The 21724-nt window shown below is 41.4% G+C and overlaps 2 protein-coding genes across 2 annotated transcripts in view; one reads left to right on the forward strand and one right to left on the reverse strand.

Moving 5' to 3' along the window:
* The window catches only part of RPGR (retinitis pigmentosa GTPase regulator), a 60662-nt gene extending 52278 nt beyond the window's left edge, over window positions 1–8384 (reverse strand). The window contains exons 1-2 of the mRNA XM_055802098.1: window positions 7945–8384; window positions 5704–5829 (exon numbers count right to left, since the gene is read on the reverse strand). Coding sequence (XP_055658073.1) covers window positions 5704–5829; window positions 7945–8380 — 562 coding nt within the window. The 5' untranslated portion in view covers window positions 8381–8384. The remainder of the gene's footprint in view (window positions 1–5703; window positions 5830–7944) is intronic.
* A 2780-nt stretch (window positions 8385–11164) lies between these two features.
* The window catches only part of OTC (ornithine transcarbamylase), a 31285-nt gene continuing 20725 nt past the window's right edge, over window positions 11165–21724 (forward strand). Inside the window, exons 1-4 of the mRNA XM_027782560.2 lie at window positions 11165–11873; window positions 12770–12842; window positions 15951–16093; window positions 16683–16764. Of these exons, the coding sequence (XP_027638361.1) occupies window positions 11796–11873; window positions 12770–12842; window positions 15951–16093; window positions 16683–16764 (376 nt within the window). The 5' untranslated portion in view covers window positions 11165–11795. The remainder of the gene's footprint in view (window positions 11874–12769; window positions 12843–15950; window positions 16094–16682; window positions 16765–21724) is intronic.

Below are 21724 nucleotides of genomic sequence, written 5' to 3' on the forward strand. Positions count from 1 at the left end.
TAGCCACACTGACTACTGACAATACCTTAAGATGAATTAATTTAATTTCACTTTTTAAACTATTACCTTTTGCAAAGCTGTGAAGTTCATAACCAAAGATAAAATCCTTGTTCCAACAGAAATCTTTGTGAAACAACAGAAACTGATTTTTTAGAAAAACCAAACCTTTTACAACTGTTAAAAAGGAGTTTGTTTACTTTAGAAGAAGGCCTGCAGCGCTTTGTGAATCAAAGTCCACCACAGGGCTGTTATGTAATAAACTCTGTCACCCTAGCCATCAACAATTATCACATGATCCCAACACATAACAGCAATTCCACATAATAACGCCAAAATATTACGGCTGTTTGCACTTCAGTAGCATAAGTTCCCAGTGAAGGTTCTGAATGTGATTTACAAAGAATACAAAACATGATATTGAAATGTTTAAAATATAACAAAAATACTCTGTTAAAAAATCCGTTGATTTTCTTAAATATAATGACCTCATGATTGCAATATTTTTTTTGTTTTAAAAAAACCCAGCAAACCATCAACATCTAGCAATAACTGGTTCTAAAGTCCCAATCTAATTGTTAGATTTGACAATTTTTTGCACAAGCCTATGCATCAATATTATGTCTTTCCAAGAAAGTTAGAAGGGAAGAAAGTCTGAGGTCAAGTCTACTCTCGTGGTGTTTTACTAATAGCATTTATGTCACCATCCCAATTTTGCTAATGCAATCATGTCAAAACACACGCAGAGCTGTCTGTCACTGAGAGCAACACACACCTTAACAGAAATAATTTTTATTAGCAAATGGCATCCTAGATTGGTATATGCTTCCTTATATCCTTGGTTTATACTTTTTAACTGCCTTTGTAAGACAGTAGTACTCCTGTGGCAACATGATGCCAAACTGCCATAATTCCACTTAAGCACATTCTCTTTTATCCATTCAAAACCCCAACAGGTCATGCTTTTCATCCTATAATCTCCTGTTTCTTATACCAGTCTTTAAATCCTCAGGCATTGCTTTGTAAGTCAACGAACTTAACAGACAAGAGGAACTTCTTTTACATTCTTTTACAACTGAGTGACAGCCTTTTATAATTTCAGGCTTCCAACACTTAGCAGTGTAACAGAATGTAAGAAAACTGGGAACCAGGAAATTCAGACAGTGAATGAAAACTAACAGGCACTACAGAGGAACCTAAATAAATGCCTGTAATGAAGCAATATTTCTGGGTCTGTACAGGAAATCAGGTTTTGGGACAGACATGATGCAATCTAACTGGCCAGGAAACACAACAGAATTTTGCATGCCCTTTTTTTATAATTGTATACCGAGATACCTCCAGTCATCACCACAGATGCATTGAAGTGAGAACTAATTCAACAGCACACAAATAGGCAAGGATTGTATTTGAAAACTTTGCAAGCACAAATTGCTGGGGTTTTTTTGCTTCTACTTTGGTGCTTACAGAGATTGTGGCCATCTGCTATATGGAATGGAATGGAATGGCAGAAAATAGATCCATAAGAGAAAGATTATGACTCTGGGCAGCAGAAGAGAAGCAACAGGATATAAAGAAAGGGACTACTTGGACTGTTTTGGTGATGAGAACATACTTTCAACACCTGTCTCCACCTTCATCCTGATGCAAGACTGGAACATTTCTCCAAAGTATGCAGGTGTTGGCTTAGCACCAAATATTTCACCGACATCAGTTTGGGGCTATTAGGGAAGTCACAAGATGCTTACCTCTTTAGCAACAGGTTTTGAGAGACTTCAGGAAGAGTGTCTCCTAACTAGGACATTTCTTATATGAGCAGCTGCCATCACAACTGTAATTCCTGGGAACCCCATCTATCACATGCTCCCCTGACTCATAAAGCACTATTAAAGGCATTCATTCAGCAGCTGGGAAGTAAGATTTGAAATCCTCAACATGCTTCATGATAATAGCAGGAAGCCAAGTATTCCTATCACCTATGTTTAAAGGTATGTTTTACACACACACACACACCCACACACACCCCCACACACCTTGCTTTCTAAATGATATTAGTGTGGGAGGAAAATAAAATGGGGAGACAATGTAAAGACTTTGAGCATTTATTACAATATTCTATTGAGAAGCTATATCTGAAGAAAATGTAAAAGGTAGTATTTTGGACAGAGTATCATACACCCGGCACCATGTTTTGTTTTGTTTTAATTTGTGAATAAACTATGTCAACAGTTCATTTAAAATTCATATACAATTAAAATGCATTTCTCATAAATGGGAATGACATCAGTTTTGTTAGGCAAGTCACGATATTCTCAAAAGCTTTATTGAGCAGTAAGAACAGTCACGCTTAGGACATTTAGCATCACAAAAACAAAAACAGCGCAGTATGTTGCTTACTCCTACAGAACAAAAGATCAACATAAACACGTACAAATTTTCCTCATTTTCCTCTTTCAGTTGATGGAAAAGATACTTTGCCATGTTCTGATGGCCTGCTGGTAAGCAGAAAGAGTAGAAGGAATCTGGTGTCCAAAGACCTGGAGAGATTCCAGGGTCTCTTTGGTACACATTGTTGAATGCTTATGCCTTACAAAACCTGAAATTATGAGCATACTAATCTTGTGGTTCCATATGCACCTCTTTTCACTCCTACTTTTACATTTGATATTTCTTTCTTTCCTTCTACCCTTTTGCACTGGGGGCTTCAATTCTCTCCAGAGCTCCGAGTTCAGGAAATGTCTTTTCATCATCACCATTTCCCCTCCTTGTGAACAGGATCAGTCTCTTTGATCAAATATGGGCAAGCTGCCTAAGATACTCTAGTCAAGGCAAATAAACAATAAGACAACTGTTAACTTCAAGAGGTTTGTAGAAAAGAAAATTAATAGAAATGTATTGGGAGGGGACTCTTAAAAACATGCGCAACATCACTTCACACCAGCTCCCAACAGGATGAATAAATTGCTTTCCAAAGCCTGCAGTTATATCAGATACATGGAGTGGACTTTCAACATTCTTGGGAAAAAACAAAACAAACAAAAAAACCCCACAGAAATGGGGCAAGAAGCATTATTAAACATATTACAAGTGATGCTGGAAGAGATACTGCTCATGACCACATTAAAGAACTAAAGAAGACAACTGCTTAAAAAAAACAACCTACTTGAACATTTTAATAGAGATCGTGCTAATAGTACAGAGTAAATGAATAAAGAAACACAATTTTAATTCCCAAACTCCAAAACTGGAGAAGGAAAATGCTTCTCCAATTAGTTCAGCAAAACCAACCCAAAGCCAGCAAGTAACTATCACTGGTCCTCTCTATTCCAACATACAGACACAGTATGTAAATAAGGCTTTGGACTCCAATTCCTGACCTAGAAAGCCAAAGAACAGTGTTTTGTATTTACTTTACACTTTTCTTCCTAGAAGTCATATGGGAATATTGATGCTGTTAAGATGAAATATCTGAAAATTCCTGAATATTTTGTTTGAATGCTTAGTATTAGTTTCTGTACATCATCTTCATTTGCATTCAGTCAAGATGCAGTGCTAGATGTAGCTGTCTCCTGCCCAAAACCAGCTTTAAGGCATGTTTTGTATCAGTTTGGGTGACTGTTTTACTTATGATTGTTGAGACATGTCAGTGTGAAACTGATACATTTCTATTAGATTTGAATTTACCTCATATTCCCACTGTCCCCTACATACATAGGTCCAACTATCTCTTCCAGGGGGTGGAAAAAAAAGGGAGGGAGGAATTTTGTAACCTGTAAATAAAGACTGAAAATAAAATGAAGCATGCATTAACACACACCTGCTTGAGATCCATTTCATTCCTCAGTGATGTTTGTCTTTTATATCTTCCAGGTCAGGTTCATGTGGATTTCAAGAAGCTCCTGGTTTCCCACAAGGTCTGTACCCTTCTCAGTAAACTCATTATCGGCACGCACTTCTGCAGTGTTTATCCAAGGTGTTACTGCAGTTCAATGCCGTTCACCAAGGGCTGTAATTCCAGTGTATCATCCAACTCCATCTAACAGCAGAAATGTGAGGTGCACACGGGCATGCACAGGTGTGAAGCACAAATGAGGCACAAAGGTTTTCTGTTTCCCTTCTTCACTTTTTTGTATGACTCTTGCAGTTTCTCTACATTTGCTTGTTGTTGATCAGTACTGTACCCTTGCTTTTGCCACTACTTTACCACGTCTCAAAAAACCTTTTGGTACCAAAGAAATTTTGTAGTCATGCTTCTACAGTTCCTTCTCCTCAAAAGCTTTGAGAAAATAAAGATCTGATTATCTAGAAGTTTCCCTGGTATCCTATCTGCACACTACAACACAAAGGCCAACTACAAAGACATTTTTGAAACGTGCTACACATATTAAAGTAACATGGAGAAGGGGAGATGCTATAGAAATGATGCTGCATGCAAACCTACGCAAGTCAGTTTCTTCAAAAGCTTTATCTACATGGCCACTGTTGCAGTGACATGGGAAAACAGTGCTGGCACAGGCACATGCTGGGGGATCTCAAGGAGGCAATTGAAATTGACTTGTCTAAACTGAGAACTATACCACCGTTATTCTGAACTGGGTGTGGGCATGTGAAAGGATATACCAAGAAAATTTCAAAAGGGAAATTTCACAGTGCCCCAGGTTACATTCTGATTAATTTTATGCAACAGGCAATTTAATAGAACTGGTTCAATCCAAGAAAAAGTGTCAAGTTTTGTTCAAAATAAACTATTCATGGATAATTCATCTTCTGTGAAGTTAGGCTTGAAAAATTAATTGTATAATTTCCCTCAAGATGTTCCACAGCCCATGAAATCTATACTTTTTTTTTTTTATCATGCCTGGAATAGTTTGTTCTAAAAATCCAGCATCTCAAACTTTGCCTGCGGACATAGTAAGAAACCCTCGAGACATTACTTAATGAGTAATGACCAGTTGGGAATTCATGAGAAATTAATATATTAAAAAATAATAATATTTTCCTGAAAATATACATATAAATGTCATACCAAAGTCTTGTTATCCATCAGCAGTTGTTTGTCAACACATGCTTATCAACAAAACAGTAGTCCCTTCCATGTAAAAGAAATAGAACAAATTCTTCAATGAGTATTGTTTCCATCATTTCCAAGAAATGAAAATAAACATTAATACTGCTCACTGTATTGCATCTGAGCTTCTTTGAACGCTTCTGCAGTTTATTTCTGATTTAAGTAAGATTTTCTTAAGTTTTTTGAGTTGCTTTTTCAAGGCTTATTTTCAATTGGCAGTTAACAGTAATACAAATCTTCATTTCAGAGATACAGTGTTATCTATCGTTTCAGGCAGATTCCTAGTGAACTTGTTGACTGTGTTCAACAGGTACTGTTTACTTCCACAATACAAACCTCTATATTTAAGATTGCTTACTAAACACTGTCAGATTCACACAAGAAACATTCAGACTGAACAAAGTCATTTAAGTCCTGTGAGATACATTCAGTTGTTACAAATTCATTAAAAACGGTTCTTGTGAAAACTTTAATTGACCTCACACTAACTTCAAAGGCATCTAACAGTTCCCACAGAACAGTCCTCATCTGATATATTAGCTCAGTAAGATTCACGTAAGAATCACAATTTTCCAAGCTGTTCAAAAATATAACCTTTTATCTCTATTTCCAATTTTAAGTCTATTTCCAATACTGACCTGTAACAATAGCAGTATGTTCATCTCCACATGATATAAGCACAGGCTTGTCATTTTTGAACCAGAACTTGCTGGGAACATCTTCTGCAAATTTGCTTTTTCCAAATGTGAAAACAGCACCTGATTCTAAAACACAAAAAGATAACGTCAATTTTAGTAAAAACAAATTTTGCCTCATATATTTTGAAATAGTCCTTTCCTATTAATTCAGTGCACATTTTAGTTTCCTTTCTCTTTTTTTTAAAAATGGCTGAAGCATTTTCTTCCATTCTGTTTCACCAAGACTATGTCATTTTCAGGCTCCCATTTTAGTCCTCCTGATTCTTCTTAGCCTCCACGAATGTCCTAATAGAATAGGTATTGTTGCTGACGTACTGTGTTCTGAGGATACAATAATTTATTTTAAAGTACATTAATGTCCTTTATCACTATCCTCGAACATGAATGACTAGGTGTGTAAAAGAAAGAATAAAGAACTCTGAATAACTGCCCCCAGAAAGTAAAACGAGAAGCTCATCCTGAAAACAGGTTGAGACAGAGTTCTCACTTATGTTTGCACTTGAATTCAAACAGGTTTTCCAAATTGGATTAGAGACAGACAACACACTGTAAAGAGATGGCAGGCTCCAAACTGACCACTCTTCCTCAGCCATCTGAGAAGATATGTGCTCTAAAAATGGCCACCTAAAATCAAAACTCTGAGCCTTCAAAACTATCTTTGATCATATGACACTATCTAAAAAACCCAAATGAAAACACGCCAAAATAAAGTCAAGACATTTATTCTGCACTTCCAATCTGTCTACTTTTCTCCATTCTTCCCACTTTCGAAAGTCAGCAGGGTTGTTTTAAAACAACGCAGAATGCTAACTATTCATTCCACTTTTCGGTAAGCATGTGGCTTGACACAGAAAACATTAATTCTACAGGAAAATAAATGAACTTACAAGTTAAATAATTTGCCAAAAGCCACGCAGACAATGTGACAAAGCACACTTAGACTTTCTATTTTAAAATGTTAAAGCCTGTGCTTTAAGCATAGAACTATTTTTTGGAAAACAAAGGGAAAAAACCCTTGCCTCTTCCCTGCAGACTTTTTGTAACATGTAAACTATGGTAACACAAACACGCACAGTAACACTAGACTGCTTCTATAAACTTACATATGACAGTAGCATTGAAAGTAAATCCACAAAGATGTTTCAACGAAAACAATCAGTAATTTGCATCTCAGCTCCAAAACTCAAAGCTCTCTCAGACTGTAAATTTGCTATTCATTTTGAAATGGTTCTTTAATGCAAAAGTTTCTCATATTTGCAAATGAAGTTACTTTATGCATCAGGTTCAGCAGACACGTGTAAAATTGTATTTACTACCCCCCCAGACGTGTGTCACTTTCAGTATTTTATTAAAAACAACCCTTGTGCAGACCAATTCAAGCCTTTTAAAGAAAAGGTGATTTTTCCTCATTTCATGTAGACACATCTACATCCACAGCCACGCTAAAAGGCATCTGAAAACGCTTTATTTTTTCTCCAGCCGGCCAGCCACGCTGCCCATTTGAACAGGGCTGCGGTGCCCTCTGCACTCGCGCCCACACAGAGCACACGGGTTCTTCTCTTTTTCTTTCAGAAGCATCACCATGAAAAGGATTCCTAATTCAATGTATACGAAAAGCAGACAATTTAATTCACACACGTCCTTCCCACCTCAGCCATTTCACAACTAAAACCTAAACCCTCAAAACTTAAAATTTGTAAATTAAACCCTACCAACCCAGAAAATTAAATCCCACCGAACGTACAGGAGGTTTTGCTGTCTCGGCCCTGAGAAAACCTTTAAACATTGCCGTAGGTGAAACCATGGACCGAAACTCGTTTGTGCACTGAAAAAACCCTGCCTGTCTAACACGGCTCCGCGACGCCATGCCGGTGACGGCAGCAAGGCTGCCCCCGTCTAATCTCTGACGTCAGCGGACGTCACTCTCCCCGGCACCGGAAGGCACCGGCGGGGGGGCGCAGCCCGGGGCCGCGCCGCACTGGCGGGCCGGGGGCAGCCGGGGGCGGCCGCCAAGCGCAGCGGGAGGCGGCCGCGGCCGCGCCGGGGCAGGGAGGCGGCCGGCGGTGATGGCGCTCAGCGCCGCCGCGGTGGGGAAAGCGGGCAGGGACGCCCACGGGCGGACAAGGGCCGCCCCCACCTGGCTCGCAGCTCCGTCCCTTGTGAGGGGCCGGCATCACTCACCGGGCACCGGCAGCTCGTCCTCCTCGGCGGGCTCGACCATGGCAGCTGGCGGCGGGCAGCCGCCCCCGCGCCCCATGCACAGCGGCGCCGGGCTGCCGGAAGTAAACAGAGGCCGTGCCACGGGCAACGGCCATAGAGAGCGGCGCAGCGGCTGGGGCCGGGCGCCGGGAGCAGGCCCGGCCTGGGGGCTGGCGGGGCCGGGGGAGCGCCCCCTGGCGGCTGGCGGCGGGGCGGGCACCGCCATCTTAAAGTTCCCCCGAGCTGGCGCGGCATCCGTTGTGCCTCCTCGGGCGCGGGGAGCGCAAACCGGCTGCAGCGCTCCAGGTGGGGGCTCACGGTGCTGAAAGGAGGGAAGAATCCCCTCCCTTGATGGCCCTTTGTGAGTCTCGTCTCCAGCAGGGCTTTGCTTTCCTGGCACCGTCCCTGCCGTGGGCATCGTTTCTGGCTCCCTCCTCTGCAGGCTGGCCCTGCCTCCGGCCCCCGAAGCAGCCATCTCGCACGGGGGCTCTGCCCTCAGCTCCCCGCTTCGCCCAGCCGGGCTCCGGTACCTCTGCTCGGTTTGCCGAGGGATTGGAGGGGCTGCCCTGCCTCAGCCGGGTAAAACAGAACGTAACTCGGGAACTTCTATTTTGTCACCACGGGGATTTTGCTATCCTGAAAGACCAGTGTCCTCTGATGGTCTCGGTTTCACCAGGATGTCCGTGTAAAGTCTTCTGATCCGATGCACGAGAAGACATCCACGCAGCCGGGGACATTTAGGTGATGTTGACTGTGCAGACCCCAGTGGAATATGCCAAGGGGCTTGTAGCTTTTTAACCATATGCAATGTGCAGTCCCAAACTCCCAGTGGAGCGTTTCCCCCCTGCCAAAAATCTATGGTCATTTATGGATTTCATTTTTCTTGCTGTTCCTGTGTGTTTCAGGTATGCCAGGTCACCCTTTGCCAAAAGAAAAAAGGTCTTGCTTTCAGGATGATGTACTGCAATAGAGGCTGCAACTGGCAGCCTGGAGAACCTATTTAAGCCTTGTTTTATGCAGAATTTAATCAATACAGTTGTCGGTGCATAAGATGAGGTATCCATGTAAGTACACACAAAGAAGACTGGCCATGTTTTCAAAAAGGAACAGAAAGTGTTTGTGATTTTTGACCCCACATTAGACAGGGATTTAATCTCTTTGAACCCAAAGATCCCTCTGATGCTTTCTGCCCTAACTGCTTCTCATAAGCCTGGAGCAAGGGGATATCCAGCAAAAGCTGTTCAAAATAAAACTGAACAAACATTGTTCCATGAAGTGATGCCTGAAATTGTAGTTGCCAGATACTGTGGTTGCCAAGAATACAAATGGGTTACAAAATGGTTAGGAAGATTCATGGGAAGAAGGTGTCTGCAGCAGGGTTTTGGTTTCTATGGCTGTGGGATTCAGTTTGAGGATCAACATGCGGTTGGAGGAGATGCTAGCCACCTCTCAAAGTGGGACAAATGTATCTCTGCTGGTAGGATGGCTGACCTGGTAAGGAGGTCTTTGAATATCATTCCTTAATGACATGGAAAGGACAGTTACCAGCAGTGGCTACGAGTGGCTGGACACTGAACTCTGTGAAGTCTTCATTGGCCACCACTGAGTACAGGATGGATGGGAAAGGCTGTTTATAGAGTGAGCATTTCATTCTGGTTTTGGTTGACCACTGCATGCAGGTGAAGCAGAAGTCATGCTGGCAGGTATCCTATTATGCCACGTTGTCCCAGGTGTCCAAGCAGGTGTATCACTGGAAGATAGAGCTGTAGGCATGGCAGGGTGCAGCAGGTTGGAAGCTGCTCCTCCTCAGAGGTACCCCAGCTTCTGAAGCCCGACTCTACAAAAGAAAGGAACCCTTTTTCAGTGCAGGAGGCCAGGGAGCAAATGAGCTGTAAAAGTACATTCACCTCGCAAGGTGTTTCTTTCAGGTTGAAAGGAAGCAGCATAGGCACTCTTGGTGTACCACCCCACAGCCACTGCTCTATAAATGCTTTTCTTGCCTTTCCCTACTCTGACTCCTGCTTCCCCTCAAGAAAGGAGGTATCAAGGGTCAGTTTCCTGCCAGCTCAGAGGGGTAAGAGGCCTTATGTTCATATTAGATTACTATATCAATATCATTCCTTTATCCTAGTCTACTTTTCTCTTGCACTACATTATTCTTTCTTCACCAGAATGTCTCAAACCATGTACTACCATTATTTCATTTTCAATATCAAGCCCTGGAATACGCCAAACCAATTAAATCCTGATTTCAACATTGAAGCATTTTATGGTGTTGAGACGAAGTCAGTTTTTCACATGGTAGCACATTGAGACCTGGCTCTGGTGGCAGCTAGCAGGAACAGGGGGTGGCTCCAGGGGCTCATGTTGAGAGATGCTGCTGTCATCCCACATGTAAGAGAAGTGCAATGCACCAACAGCAATGTTGACACCAGTCTGACTCTCCTCCCACACTTGTCATTACTGCTCACTCACAGGAGCTTACAAGGGAACTGATCCACACGGGAACTGTGGTCAGGCAGTCCCTGTACAGGGTCGACCTGCACTGGTGCTGTCCCCTCCCTGGGGGGCTGCAGGATGAGACTGGGGACCTTGGCACCTCGACCAACTTTCCCTTCTGTCTTTTCTCCTGGGCACACACGCTTAGTCCCCAGGGGCTGGCTTGAAGGCCATGGCAGTAATTCACCAGAGAAAGGTAACCAAGAGAAACCATGGCCTGGCTTTTTCTACGTGCAGCTCTTCTGGGTCTTTCATTCCCTTCCATTCATTTCTGTTGGGTTTTGCTTCTGCCTGACATTTCCCCTGGCAGCTACTGTGTTTTCTTGAGCATCTCGGGGTTGGTTTGATGTGAGGGGTCCTGAACAAATTGCTCCAAGAACTATCACCCTGCATGACAGCAGTCTCTTTCTGGGAAAGTCAAACTTTTCTTCTTTGTGTTTTAATTGTATGATCCTCACATTACAATTTCAACACATCACCGTCTGACAGATATGCCATCACCTCGATTTATGCGAGTACATTTCTCTTTACACAGAGGAGGAAATGGGAAAGTAATGGTCATATTTCAAAACCACCTACAGTGCAGGTGGCATAAAATCTAACCTGACAATTATATTTGAAGGTAGAAATTAAAATGAAATCACTTTAGTATTTAGCAATTGACCAATATCAGATTATACAGCAAGCAATTTAATGCAAGGAAGTATGCAGGCCACAATATTTAAGTTTCTGGGCCTCACTTTGGGCTGTTGAACACTACCATAGCACCACTGAAAACTTAGTCACACACACTCCCCCCCGGAAAATATATATATTTTAATGTAGTCCTTTTCCATTCTTGTCAGGGCCTTGAGGGCATGACCAAGCCTTAATGGCCCTGCCCAGCCCCACGCCTGTGGGCCCAGGACCTTCATTTTGGCTGTGCACGGGGCCATCAGTCCTTGCCCAGACTGTGCTCGGCCCAGGGACCCCCCACTGTCACAGTCCTGTCCCCACAGCCCCACTTGTGTACTAGCACATGCTCCTGTACAAATATTTAACAAACACGAAATTGCTACAAAACGGTATTGACACAGGTAGGATATGATGGGCCCACAGAGAGGAGCACAAACTGCGAGTGGTGCAATGGGCCCTGCGAGAAACCTGTAGAGTCTGACCAAGGCCAGGCTTCAGTGTCAGTCCCCGCCAGGCCCAGCCCTCGCTGTGACAGCCAGAGCGAAGACTTTGGTTCTTGGTTTTCCCATGTTTGTACAGCAGCACAGCTTGCTCTCTGCTTCATACACCTTTTTTTCTCTTTATTTGTGGGACTAAGAGAAGTCTAACACAAACAGAAGATGCTGTTTAGCACAAGGAACTTCTTCAGTATTGCAAAGCTAACAGGGACCAGCAAGTGGTTGGTGCGACAGTTTTGGTAAGTTTATGCTTTAGTTTTGTCTGGCGTTCAGTGACATTTAGTCAGAAAGCTGGAGGCAAAAGCAGCTGAATCCTGTCAAATTAGCGTTTCAGAGAAAGGTGCTTTTTTTTCCACATTTTTAGTGTTCTTTTGCCTCCCAAGGCAGCAAGCTCTGCATCTCCAAGGGACTGAAAGATTGTCCCTTTTAATGTTTGTGAAATGCTGTTAATTCTTTCTGTGGGATTTAGCAGCAAAGTCAAGAAGGAAAGTTTCTTCTTAAGGTCAGTGTATGCTACAGGTACTGTAATCAATAAATACCTATCTGAATAAAGCACAGTAAATTCTTAGGCGTTTAGACAATTACCATGGCCAGTACCGGGGTGGGGGGGAATTTTCTCCTTGAAGCTGCAAGGTGAATCTCCGCTCTCCATATACATTGGAGGTGTGCAGGAAAAGCATCGTGTGATACAAGGTTCAAAGTTAACCAGGTAGATCTATCTCCGTAACCTGGCTTTGGGTTCTTTCTTCAGCCGCATGGATGTGCCTGTCCCCCATGCTTGCAGAAAAGCACCTGCATGGCAGTGTTTCAGTAAGCTGCTTCTCATGCCTGTCACTTTTCTAGGATCAGGTTAAAATTACAGACTTGAAACTTAATTCCACATCTTTCTATGCTTTCATGTCAGTGTCAGTAAGAATAGCATTAACAGCATTACATAACAAATGATTAGTGCTAGAAAACAATATATGAGAATTTCATATTCACAGGAATCCTAATATGCAGTAAGTTAATTTTATTTATCATTTCTACATTACATCAGATGAAAACCAAATGTTTTCCAAGTTCTGTGATTTATTTGCTACATTTTTAAGGTGGTCCTGAAGCCTGAGTGATAATTTTTTTATGGATTTTGGATTTTCACTGCTGGCAATCAGTGGGAACTTTCTCTGGTTAGCAGAAATGATAGAAAAGCAATTTGGAAAACAGCTGCAGTAAAGTTGTTTTCCAATAAAGTCATCCAATTTGTTAAGCTCTCCACATAATGTTTATTATTTTTAGGGGTTTCTTTAACAGTATATCATAAAATTGGCATACACTATCACCGCTGTCTATGAGCATTACAAATTAAGCACACTGTGGCTGATAACCACAGGATAACCTAACATCTTATCAGTCTGTGCTGAGAGTCCAAAGTAATTACTGTGTCTGCTCAGGAAGGAGCAAGCCAACTGCTTGACCTTGCAATTTTGCCTGTTACATTTTAACTTCGGTATGGTGTCTCATGCTCCTTCTGTGGAATTTATTGGCCCGCTTCTGCCTGTCTTTCAGAGGATGTGGACAACAGGGAAGGGAACACATTTCTTGAAGGTCATCATAGCAATAAAACAGAGTCATCATGGGAACATAGAGATCAGGAGCAGATCTCTGGTCCAACTTTATGCTTGTAGCCTGACAACAGTATGAGGTCAGCTGTGTCTTTGCTTAACCACATCTTAAAGATCAAGGGTGGTAATTCCAAATCCTCTCTGGGTAACCAGTTCAGTGCTTCACTATCTACCAGTGCAGAAATTAGTGGTGGGTATTTCTCAGTCCAATTCTCAATTGTGTCAAGTGGTAAAACAAGATGAATTAACAGAAGTTTGTGCCTGGCAGGTTGAGATTAAACAATCGCTAACTCCCTGGAAGGAATTGTAGGCTGCAATTAGAAACTCAAGGAGCAGCACCAAAGCTGCTCTAGGAATAATGCAGCAGTGGAGAGTAGAGTGACCAAGCAGTAAGCAATTGCATAGATTTTAAAACAGGACAAGTGTTCTTTCGTTTCCCCAAACTGGATAGAGTAGGAAATTCCTTTTCTGGAAAACAGTAATAAGAAAGTCACAGTTATGAAACCAATTTCCTTCAGAATATACACATTTAAGTTTGAGCCAATCCCCTGAATATCAACTAAGAGCCTTGGTACGCAAGGCTGGATTTCAGTAGCTTACCTTGGTAGGCTGTTTCTTGTGCTATGGTGGAAGCTACCTGCCCAGCCTTTCTTATAATGTCAGATATGTTCTATTCTGCAGCTGTTGAATATAGAATTACAGGAAATAATTTTACTGACTTTGTAACACCAACTTTGAATTCAAAAAGGGGGCATTTGGATGCTTGCAGACTGTTTCTAGGTGGTTTACATCAGGTTGGAAGCAAGCATGGTGGCAGAAGGATAACACTTACAGCAAAATATGTAACTCTATTTTACTAATTATTGTAATGTTATGAAGACTAGTCTTTCTGGCTTGGAAATGTGCATTATTATTTTAAATGGTATTGCCACAAATATTTATTACATGTCACACATACAGTTTAGATCGTATTTAACTTAAGAATGAATTTTCAGAGACACTCAAAGAAAATATATGGGCAACATTACTTTAAACTTAGAAGACAAGAAATCTGCTTTTTGTCTGCACGGTGCTACAGAAGGGTGCAGCCCTCCTCCAGTCTGGGGGCCTATGCAGAAACTGGACTCTGATGGTGCACATTGATAGGGATCTTTGTGGTGTTCTGTGCTTAGTTTAGTGGTGGATCTCCTGGCAGTCTGCATAATCTCTGGAGCACATTGCGCTGATATATGACAGCATATACAGAGTTCCAGCAATATTCATCTGCAGGGCACCTGCACGGGCTACTTCTTATATCGTCTCTGTTTCTGCCATTACACATAATCCTTTTCACTGTGGAAAAAAGTAATCTTAATAATGGCAGTGGTTTAACATGTATCTAAAACACTTTTAAGGTGCCCAGAAGGAAAACACAGAGCATTTAGATATCTTCAGTTAAAGTTCTGCTACTTGATTTGAAAAGTCATGCAGTTTGTGCTGGGATGTCAAACGGACAGTAATAATGTGTGGTACCATTGCCTTAAGAGCTGCTGTCTTCCTCCAGTTTCCACTGAAGCTAATTATGCATGTCTTTCCCTCCAGATTTAACTAATAGAACACCATAATCTTTAGAAGCCATAATAGACCTATCCAGTACCAGGGCTTTTATTCACTGGAGTTAACAGAAGAACGAACAGAAATTCTTGGGTTTTTCCCCTGAATTTTCCCAGCTGTGAGCTCTGGGGCTTGGCAATTGGCAGGTGCTGTAACTGAGCCTGGCCTCAAAGGTGAGCCAAAGGGAAGCCTACTTGGAAATACAAAAGTGGTAATTGCAGTCAGTCCATTTGTTTGCATTACTTTGGTCTCCATTCCATCAGATCAGTCTAAAAATGCTGCCTTTAATTAAAAAAACATGTTTGGCTTGTACCCATTCAAACCTTAGCAAGAGTAGAGTGCAGGCTGTGTTATGCTAAGGAGGGCTGTAGACAGAGTGTCAGGGAAGGGGCTAAGGTGCCACTCTCCCTTATTAATCTTAAGCGTGTAGAAACACAGGCTTGGATGTGACTTTCATTAAGACACCTAGTCTAAGCTAGAGGAAATGTGATGATGTAACTTCTGTGGGTGATTACCAACATGCAATTTCATGTGATCCTGAAGTTATAAATCTGTCTGGAGGTCAGAATGCACTGAATAAATACACTGCACATGCCCAGAATATCTCTTGTGTGGTAGGAGAAGGACCAGAGCACATGGCTATTTTGTTGGGTTTTTTTACCCTCTTCCCCAGTGTGATCAAGAGATCACATACACAAAAGAGATTTCATACACATCTAAATGCCACCATTTGTATTGTTGGTGGCGGAACATGGCAAGTGTCTACTCATCCACAAAGCACAAAGGAGGGAGAAAGAGCACCAAGATCCATTCCTCATATTCTGTGCCCCCAAAATACAGTTTTGCGTATGCATATCAGAAGGCAAAAGAAACCACATCTAATTACAGTTTATAATACAATTTGAGACACTGTTAAGGTGGTGATCAATATAGTGCATAGTGGCATGTTGTGTTGTCTGACAGTAAAAATTATTTAAACTCATTAACACAGTCCATCAAGCTGATCCATCTGGGTCAAATGAGAGGAGTGGGAATGATTTCAGCTGCTTGCTCATTGGCTTGAACATGAAAACAATTTTGTGTCAAATGACAAAAAGCATGTATTTTTTGCTCTTTTGACACAGGTATGGGCCACCAGCTCAAATGAATGTTCAGCTCAGAGGTCGTGACCTCCTTACTCTACAAAACTACACAGCAGATGAGCTGAAGTATTTGCTGTGGATGGCCTCAGATTTGAAACAAAGGATAAAGAACAAAGGAGAGGTAAAATGCTTTAACCGTAATTAGGTCATTCAGATGTTGAAATAAATATTGTTCTGAAGAGTATTGGGAATGAGCCATTCAGCTGTCTCATCCTAAACAACATCACCTGAATTCTTAAATACTGTAAATTGTGTGCTACAAATCAAAGGGCCTTCCTTTGTGTTCAGAGATATTCTTTAAATACTCCAGAGGACTTTGCAAGTGAAAAGTTTAAATAGTTTTGCATAGCCAACTCCCTGTTGTTAGCTAACCCCATCCATCACACATGGTGTACATGGAGCACGAAACGTAGGAAATGGAAGACACTTCCCTGCATGGTATTAAATCAGAATCAGACTTCTCCTTAATGCTAGCTCAAATTGGGTGCCAAAATGCAGTTGTTTTTTGTTCCTAGAACAATATTGTTTGCTTCTTTCCCTTTAACCTTTCCACTGCTCATAGATTCCTTGAAGGGCAGGAAGACAAAGCTACAGCTAAAACCACACCTGTATAACTTCTCTAATGCTGAATTAAAATGTGAAAGAAATATTTCACACTTTAAAGTGTATAATGACTATAAAATTGAAAAGCTTTCCATTTTCATGTCTAGTATTTGCCTTTGATGCAAGGAAAATCTTTGGCCATGATTTTTGAGAAAAGAAGCACAAGAACAAGATTATCTACAGAAACAGGTAGGTCTGAGCAATGTCACAGTCAGATTTTATAAGAAATTGTATAGTGTGAGTACATACTGAAAAACACTGCATAGTTTTGTGTTTAGTAACTTCTGCTCAGGAGAAACCTAAAGATTGAAAGCAAAAATAGGAAAAGGTAGCTAATTGTGTTTCACCTTTTGTATTAATGTCACAAGGACATCAGTTTAGTCACTGAAATTTCACCAAACCATTCCAAAACATGATAGATCAGAAATAAAGTAACTGTCAGAAAGAAGCATTTCTGGTGTAAGCTCCTAGTTGTACTGGCAAGATGCATATTTCCTAACATTATTTCAGTAAGCATCGCAAAATTTATTCTGTGCAATCTCTGAAAAGTATTTTTCTAATGTATTATGCATTACTGTTGTCACATTTCAGAGTATGTGTTTTGGCTGGGAATCATACTAATGCCTTGATATAAATTAAGGGGGGGAGGTGGGGGGGAATTAACATGATTACCTCCAGGAAAGATAACTTGATGGAGACTCCAGAGTATTAGCCTAATACGATCAGGCACTGGAACGTTATTCTTTTAGGATACAGTCCTGCAAACACAGAAATGCATACATGTCTTTATTTACATGGTAGTTGTTCTGAAGTCAATGGGACCACTGAAATAAATAATTCATATTCTTGCATCTTAGCAAGGAATAACTATGAATTGATGACACATCAAGTAAGGAGAAGCTTGCCCTTCTCACATTTAAGTTGACCCAGCATCCCTTAAGCTGACTTCTCCTTAGTGAAGGGACAGGAAATTTGTTGAATGTTCACATCGTTTTCTACAAAGTGTGAGGGAAAAGGTAAAAATAATGGAAGGAAGAAGCAGATGCAGTAACCACAAGCATTTCTGAATTTGCCTATATATCATCTGACACACCTATTTACCTGCTGATCCTGGTCCTTATGGAGACTACTTGTTGCTTTCTGTTTTCTCCAGATAAGCAGGACTTATGAATGGGTTTCTCTTGTGCATTCCCTCTCTGTGAAGACCACCTAACTTTTAATTCCAGAGTTTTTAGTGCAGTTTCTTGTTGTCTGCAATACTGGTGCATGGGCAGGTAATGGGGAATTCTCTGAATCCGTTTATCCTTCATGCTTCTGTATTCAGAGAGAAGCACTATTTTGTCCTTTTCTTTTGAAGGCTTATGGAAGGGGGAAGCTCGGGAAAGTTCAAATGAATTAGCTTAAGGATGGAAGTTAATGCACATAAGTTCTTCCAAGAGGAATTAAGCACCAGTGAAATAAAACCAATTTATTTCTGAGTGAGAGCTTCCACAAGGGAGTTTAATGCAGTTTAACTTCTGTGCATTAACTTCACACCTTCAGTTAATTGGTCTTAAGTCTCCTAAGCCTAAGACTTTGTTTCAAAGGCAGACTCAAGTTTTTTCTGTCCATGGAAACTATGCATTTCAGCTGCTTTTTAACATACGTGACTTCTCCCTTGGAATTGCTAACTCAAAACAAATGTGGGGTCATATGTGTTCCTTTTAGCTAAATAAGCTAATTTAATACAATTTTCTAATGTCCAATGAAAGTGGACATTGAAGTGGATTGGAGTATTTATAAAATACCTGAGTCATCTCAAATAGCATTTCCTATGTGTTGCATCTTCAGTATCTTGAAAGAGGTCACTTGTGGGACAAGGTTCTGGTGATAAGATTAATCTAAATAAACTTTGCAGCTCTCAGGAACAACTAGATGAAAATCAGTGTGTTTCTTTACAAAGGAGTAGAGACTTGGAAAGCACTGATTACAAAGTCTACCCTGTGCAGTGTCTAGGAGATTGTTGCCATATATTAACACCATGGAAGTCTTTTCAGAAGTCCTGCTGTCCCAATGCCTATGAAGAATAACATTACTGAAAAATAAACAAACAGAACCACAGAATGGTTGTGGTTGAAAGAGACCTCTGGAGGTCATCTGGTCCAAATCCCCTGCTCAAGCAGGGCCACCTAGAGAGCCAGTTGCCCAGGACCATGTCCAGGAGGCTTTTGAATAGCAACAAGGATGGAGACACCACAATGTTCTGGGGCAACCTATTCCAGTGCTCAGTCACCCTTTCAGTAAAAAACTGTTTCCTGATGTGCAGAGGGAGCCTCCCATGTTTCAGTTTTTGCCCATTGCGCCACTGAAAAGCACCTGGCTCCATCCTCTTTGTACCCTCTCTTCAGGTATTTATATACATTAGTAAGATTCCCCTTGAGTCCTCTCCCATCCTCATATGAAAGATGCTCCAGTCCCTTAGTCATCTTGACAGCCCTTTGTTAACATAGTCATACTGACTCTCTCCAGTATGTCCATGTCTCTCTTGTATGGAGGAGCCCAGAACTGGACACTCTAGCTGTGGTCTTACCAGTGCTGAATAAAGCAGAAGGATGGCCTCCCTCCAACTCTTTGTCTAGTGCAGCCCCGAACTCCATTTGCTGAAACAGCACATTGCTGGCTCATGTTGAACTTGGTGTCCACCAAGCTGCCAAGCTGCTTCCTAGCTGGGTGGCCTCCAGCATGTACTGGTGCATAGGGTTGTTCTTCCTTAGGTGCAAGACTTCGCACTTCTTGCTGAACTTATGGGGTTCCTGTCAGCACATTTCTCCAGCCTATTGAGGTCCCTCTGGATGGCAACACAACCCCTGGTGGTATCATCCACTCCTCCCAGTTTTGTGTCATCAGCAAAATTGCTGAGAGCACACTCTGCCCCATCATCCAGATCATTAATGAAGATGATAAACAGGACTGGAGCCAGTACTGAGCCCTGGGGTATGCTGCTAGTCACTGGCGTCCAACTAGACTTTGTGCCACTGATCACCTGGTCATTCAGCCAGTTCTTAACCAGCCTCACTGTCTACTAATTCAGCGTATATGTCAACAGCTTGTCTATGAGGATCTTATTGGAGACAGCATCAAGGGCCGTATGAAGTCCAAGTCGACAATACCCACTGCTCTCCCCTCCTCTACCAGGCCAGTCTTTTCATCAAAGAAGTTTATCAAGTTGGCCAAGAATGACTTCCCCTCAGTGAAGCCATCCTGACTACGCCTGATGATTTTCTTGTCCTTAATTCACCTGGAAATGCTGTACAGGGTTAGCTGCTCCATCACCTTTCCAGAAATCAAGGTGAGGCTAACCAGTCTGTAATTCTTGGGTCCACCTTCTTGCTCTTCTTGAAGATAGGGATGACATTTCCTTTCCTCCAGTCCTTAAGCACTTCTCCCAGTCTCCAAGATCAATCAAAGATAATCAGAACATTAATTTATAATGTGTTGTAAGAGAACAGTTGATGTTTGTGGCTTTTCAAATGTCTCTAAACTGTTTTATTCTGATGACAGTGCAACTGTGATGAATAGTGTACAGCTCCTTGTGGTATAATTCATTGCCCCTTTATTCTCTTGAATATAATCTTGTCCTAATGCATACTTCTGAAACCCATATTATTTTACTGTTTTGAAGAGTTTTAGTGGTGGTGTAAGTTTTAGTGAAGTTTGGTGAAGAACTACAAGTAACTTCCATAAGGTATTGGCAAAGTAAACCCAGTTTTGTGGAGCCTTCTAGATATATTGCTATCACTGGCTATTATATTGGAAAATGTGACATCTCTACTATTGTACTGGAAAATGTCATCAGTTTGCAGTCAGAATCCCATACCTATTCCGCATAAAATCTTGCGTGCTTTTTGAAAACAAAGGTATTCCACATGGTCATATATTACTTGTAAAATAAACATCCTCAGGCATGGCATAAAGGTGAATGCCCTGTTTTTGTTATAGCTTTGGTCTAAAATATTCTGATTGTCACTATTGCTCTGAAAATATACAGCTGCAGTTATGTTTTACTGAACAAGTCATAAATAAATCCAACCATTTCACAGATGCTGAATGCAGACAATATGTCACAGGGTAGAAATGGAGAGGAAACAATAGAGGCAGAAAAGCTCTGTATACCTTCTTTTGTTCTGCATTGGAATATCCAAGGTCTTAACAGCTTTAGAGAGGTTCACTGCCACTGGCTTTGGTGGAATTGCTCCCAACTCACTCATCTTACATAGCGGGGTGAGAGGAACATGATGTCCATGCCTGAAGACTACTACATACAGTCACAGAAAAAATAGCATCACTTCATGTGTTCTAATGTAGTCGTGATGGTATTATATGGCAGGAATGCAGGGTCTGTTTTTTGTTGGAATGGCTGGTATTATTTAGCTTGGCCATATTAAAGAGGGGCCAAGAGTACTCTTTTAGCTTACTTACCACTGAGAGGGGTAGTTTAAAAAACCGCTTATCAGTTTTTAGGCTTCTACTTTAGGAATATTCCTGTAATCGCTGCCTAAAAGAGTTCTTTGTTATCAGTCTAAACTGAGAAATACTTTCTAGATTGTAAGTCCTGGCAGGCAGTGAGGAAACTAACAAATCCAAATCCAGATATCTTGAGATATAAAAAAAGGATTCTTCCTATGAGTTTGAGAAGATGGCTGTGTATGTCTCCTGGTGACAGCGAGGTAGCCACACAACCCTGTACCCAATGTGTGAACTAGAGGATTCACTTTGACCCACTTAATTACCCAGTGTAGCAAGGACAGGCTGAAACGGAGATCTGCCAGCACTCATGTCCTATGTGAAAGAGTTTGCTCAATAAAACTTAAAATGGGCTCAATAATGTGCCACAGCCTGAGGCATAAAACTGTCAATTTCTCTGAAAACTAACAGTAGTAAGAAGTGTGGACATGAAATAACAATCTATTCCGGCTCTGCAATACAAACATTTAATACAGTTTTTTGAAGATACCAAGATTCATATAAAAGTTAGCATGTGGCTTTGGATATGACCAGCTTGTGACAACAAAAAGGATTAGATCTTCTAGTCTAACAAAGCACTCTAGCATGTGCTTGTTTGCTGAACTGGTGCCTGCATATCTTCAAAAGTCATCATTTTTTTCTTTCT

Source organism: Falco peregrinus, chromosome 4 (assembly GCF_023634155.1).
Source record: "Falco peregrinus isolate bFalPer1 chromosome 4, bFalPer1.pri, whole genome shotgun sequence".
Lineage (NCBI taxonomy): Eukaryota > Metazoa > Chordata > Aves > Falconiformes > Falconidae > Falco > Falco peregrinus.